The sequence below is a fragment of the Penaeus chinensis genome, chromosome 20, assembly GCF_019202785.1.
Source record: "Penaeus chinensis breed Huanghai No. 1 chromosome 20, ASM1920278v2, whole genome shotgun sequence".
Lineage (NCBI taxonomy): Eukaryota > Metazoa > Arthropoda > Malacostraca > Decapoda > Penaeidae > Penaeus > Penaeus chinensis.
In genome coordinates, this window is record NC_061838.1 from 3,730,005 (window position 1) to 3,735,004 (window position 5,000).

Below are 5,000 nucleotides of genomic sequence, written 5' to 3' on the forward strand. Positions count from 1 at the left end.
CCATTACCATTACCATTACCATTACCATTACCATTACCATTACCATTACCATTACCATTACCATTATCATTATCATTATCATTATCATTACTATTACTATTACTATTACTATTACTATTACTATTACTATTACTATTACTATTACTATTACTATTACTATTACTATTACTATTTCTATTGTTATTGTTATTGTTATTGTTATTGTTATTGTTATTGTTATTGTTATTGTTGTTATTGTTATTGTTGTTAATAATATTACTATTATTGATATTACTTTAGATATTATTATTGATATTATCATAGTTAATATATTCTCATTACAATTATTAATGTTAAAATTATTATAGTTTGATAATGATAATAATAATGATAATGATAATAATGATAAGGATACTACTACTATTACTACTACTACTACTACTACTACTACTAACAGTTACAATGATAATAACAATAATAATAATAATAATAATAATAATAATAATAATAATAATAATAGTAATAGTGATGATGATGATGATGATGATGATGATGATGATGATGATGATGATGATGATGATGATGATGATGATGATGATGATAATGATGATAATAATGATGACATTGACAATGACAATGATGGTGATAATGATGATAATAATAGTAATATGATGATGATGATGTTTCAATACCCTATATTGTTTTTATGTATGTCATTGCATAAATGGGTATATGTTTTTGCATATGTAAACATGTTAGACTGGTATGTGTATGCCTGCAAATGTGTGTATATATAAGATATGTATACATGTATAAATATATTTAAATTTATCCTAAGAGCAGAACAATACAATTTCCTACCAGCACCTTTATGACGATGATGATCCTCCAGGTCGGTTAGGGATTGGATCACGGAAAACCCAGCTGTGGCCACACCAGATAGAGCTCCCCCACGCCCCTGACTCCTCGCAGTATAAGGTCACTGGCATTGAGGCGGGCGAAGACTGCACATTCCTTGTCACTACGGCGGGCGTGCTCTTTGCTTCTGGGTCAAATAGGTTTGTAAATAATTCCTTGTTAAGGGTGTGTGTAAGGGTAGGTCTCATTGACCTGCTTTCTTTCTCAGTCTTTCTTTCTCACTCTTTCTCTCTTTCTCCATCTCTCCTTCTCTCTTTCTCTCTTTGTTGGGTCTTGTATAACATCAGTTTTTGACATGGTTGCTGAATGATAATTTCTAGTCAAAGGTGACCCCTAGGACACACAAGGAATCCGTTTCTGTTATTTCCAGATTAGGGGTGTAACTAGAAGATCACTTAATTGTGCATCCTTTGTCTTATTTCCTGCTGTTGTGATTTACCACAGTGAGCTCCAGTAACTGATGAAATCAAGTGATGGTTGTAATGTAATTGCTGCTGTCTGATACTTGGAATGGTTATATGAGAGATGGTTTTATATCATCGGCATATGCAACCATCTCAGCACTGTGTCTAAGAGATCGTTTCATATATATTTCAAAGAATTGGATCAAGAATACTCCCTTGAGGATGGGATATTTTATAGATTCTGGGCATACATAGCAACCACCAAGCTTTGGTCAGTTAGATAGTTTTTAGAAGTTTTAGGAGAGCACCTTCAAGTTTAGCTTGGCCAGCAAACCTTTGTGCCACACAGAGTCAAATGCTCTGGTGATATCCAGTGCTGTAGGTCTGATATCCAGGTGTTTGTCCAGAGCTTTGTTCCACTTGAGGGATAAGATTAGTAGGTCATGGGACAAAAGTTCTTTATGAAGTCCAAGCTAACAGTATTACTGTTCTGTAGTGCTTTACCTCAGTTTTTGTCCACCATTTAGGGATTAGGGTTATTCGTCCAGTTTTCCATGAGGAAGGCCATACGCTGTGCATCCGGCAATCTGTGAACAGGTAAGTCAAAGAATGCAAAACCTCTTCAGCACAGTATTGAAGAAGGAAGGGATTGGTATCATCAGGCCTAAGAGTTTATGATGTGTGCGGGGTTTTTAACACAGTTTTCACTTTCAGCACCAAATAGAAACATGTATGTTTACTAATCATCATTATCCCCCTTAATTAAATCTAACAGAAGCAACAAGCTGTGTGTGGATGAGACCGACCTGGCTGGCTGCGAGACTCTGAAGCAGGTGGAGGATGTAGCGACGTTTGTGGCTGTGTGCTCCAAGCCTCTTGCCAATGCTGCTCTTGCCCAGGTTGCTGCGGGAAAACACCACTCCATCTTTGTCACTGGTGAGGGGGAGGAGGATCATTGAATCAGGGAGATATGTGTGTGTGTGTGTGTGTGTGTGTGTGTGTGTGTGTGTGTGTGTGTGTGTGTGTGTGTGTGTGTGTGTGTGTGTGTGTGTGTGTGTGTGTGAGTGTGTGTGTGCGTGCCTGGGTGCCTGGGTGCCTGGGTACCTCCTTGCACGTTAGTGTGTGTGTGTGTGTGTATATGTATATGTATATATATGTATATATATGTATATATATGTATATATATGTATATATATGTATATATATGTATATATATGTATATATATGTATATATATGTATATATATATATATATATATATATATATATATATATATATATATATATATGTATGTATGTGTATTTATATGGTGTGTATATATATCTATATATGTATATATATCTATATCTATATCTATATCTATATCTATATCTATCTATATATATATGTATCTATATATCCATCTATATCTATCTATATCTATCTATATATATATCTATATCTATATATCTATATATATCTATATCTATATCTATATATCTATATCTATATCTATATCTGTATATCTATATATCGAAATCGATATCTATATATCTATATTTATCTATTTGTCTATCTATCTGTCTATCTATCTATCTATCTATCTATCTATCTATATATGCATATATATATATATATTTATATATTATGTCTGTCTGTATGTATATATATTTATATATAATACAAGGCAGATATTACTTAATATAGTTACAAGTTTTACTTATCAACTGTTTATTTATCTATCTGTCTATCTATCTTTTCATCAGGGTGTCTATGTAAATGTACTTACGGATGCATACATGCACACACACACACACACACACACACACACACACACACACACACACACACACACACACACACACACACACACACACACACACACACACACACACACATATAATTGTCTTGTTGCTCCCCTCTCTATATGTCCCCTCCCTTTTTTTCCCTTAACCACTTTTTCCACCTTCATCCAAGTAGAATCGGGTGAGGTGTTCACTTCAGGATCCAACGCAGGTGGGCAGCTGGGACACGAGGGTGCCCACAACCCACGTGTACCTCGACGTGTGATGGAGCCATTATCCCGTTCACAGGTTGTTAAGGTTGCCTGTGCTAGGGACCTCTCACTTGCTGTCACAGAAGGTATGTAGATAGGATATCTCTCTGTCTGTCTGTTTGTGTCTATCACCGTCTATGTCTGTGTGAGTCTTTCCCTGTGTGGCACTGTTTTTGTCTGGATCTGAGTGTATTTGTGCCTGTCTCTGCCTCAAATATATATACACATTTTGTTTTCTTATGATTATTCTTTATAAAAGTAAGAATACTTTGGTAACAGATAAGTCAATGATTATTTTCTCATTTCTTATCATCTCCCATATCCATTATATTTCTCTCATCCCTTCCCCCAGATGGCAGAGTGTTCTCCTGGGGAGGCGGAGAAGGAGTAAGTGAGCCTTCCCCGCCTAAGGAAGAAGTCATAGCCTTTGAAGAGCCAAGGACAAGAACACGAGATACCTTTAAGAATTTTATGCGCCCTTTGCTGGTATCCCTGAAACAGAGCACAAGAGGGAGGGTGTTGTCAATAGCAGCATCCAGGGAGCTTGTCCTTCTCTGTCACAAGTCATAAATGCAGCTCCTCTCAGCTTCTCAACCACCTTTGCCTTATATCATAGAATAGTCATTCCTGTAACCTGTTGGTGCTAAGATAAATGTGTGATATGGGTACAAATATATATATTTCTTATTTTATTATTTTATTTTTTATTTTTTTGATGGATTGGGAATCGCAGTGATGAAAGGTTGAAAAGGACTTTTTATTTTTTCTTAGGGCTTATTGGTATAGATTATTTAGAAGGAGGAATAGAATGAAAATAAACCCCTTTCCAGAAGTCATAGTTGGTGCTAAGCTATTTGTTTATTATAATTTTGTAAATGGTTATTATTAGTATTAGTAGTATTTGATTATATATTGTGATAGTTTCATATTTATGGTTGGTCTTGGAGAGGAACATGTAGCAATGGAAAGATGAAGGCTATTAACCAGAACTCAGAATGTTAGTACAATTGATTCTCAAGATTTTAAAGTATGCTACAGCCCCTGAGACAAGATTGTAATGTAATAATATATTTTTTATGAATATTTTTCATGAAGTTTTGTAATACCTACAAAACCCTAATGAAAGACATTTCAAATAGTTTAAGGAAGAAAATTTTATTTTTTAGTTACGTTATTGAATGTGGAATGAGGAGAAAGTTAAAATCAAATGCTTTAAAAAAAAAAAAAAAATTCTGATGTATGCATGTCATTCTATAGATTTTTTTCTTTCCTCAGCATAAAGGGATGCAACTTCTTTACTGATGTGAAAATGTTGAAAAAAGTGATTTTATAACATACGAGTGATGTGATATGTATTGCTGCACATAAATTGGTTACTGATTTTCGTGGCGAGAGGTGTGATTTTACTGATTCTTTATACAACAAATTGTGTGTTTGTGGATTATCTGAATTACAGAGTATGTACACCGAATACAGTATAGAAGAACTTTTTTTGGTTTTGATCTCTATTTCCTTTCCTTTTATATAACTTAAAAAAACAAGAAGAATGGTACCGTGAGCCCAATAACTGTAATATATATTTCCTGTAGGGATTTCAGAGCCATATATATTGAGATTTGCATACCTGTGTACCTTTTCAATTTTGCAGAATTTTTGTATTTTTG

The 5,000-nt window shown here is 34.3% G+C and overlaps 1 protein-coding gene across 2 annotated transcripts in view; it reads left to right on the top strand.

The window, feature by feature from the left end:
• Positions 1 to 4,825, top strand: part of LOC125035992 (serine/threonine-protein kinase Nek8-like) — a 14,068-nt gene extending 9,243 nt beyond the window's left edge. For both annotated transcript variants that reach the window (XM_047628321.1, XM_047628322.1), the window contains exons 11-14: positions 872 to 1,037; positions 2,077 to 2,237; positions 3,261 to 3,422; positions 3,689 to 4,825. In XM_047628321.1, the coding sequence (XP_047484277.1) occupies positions 872 to 1,037; positions 2,077 to 2,237; positions 3,261 to 3,422; positions 3,689 to 3,906 (707 nt within the window). In that variant the 3' untranslated portion in view covers positions 3,907 to 4,825. The remainder of the gene's footprint in view (positions 1 to 871; positions 1,038 to 2,076; positions 2,238 to 3,260; positions 3,423 to 3,688) is intronic.
• The last annotated feature ends 175 nt before the right edge of the window (positions 4,826 to 5,000 follow it).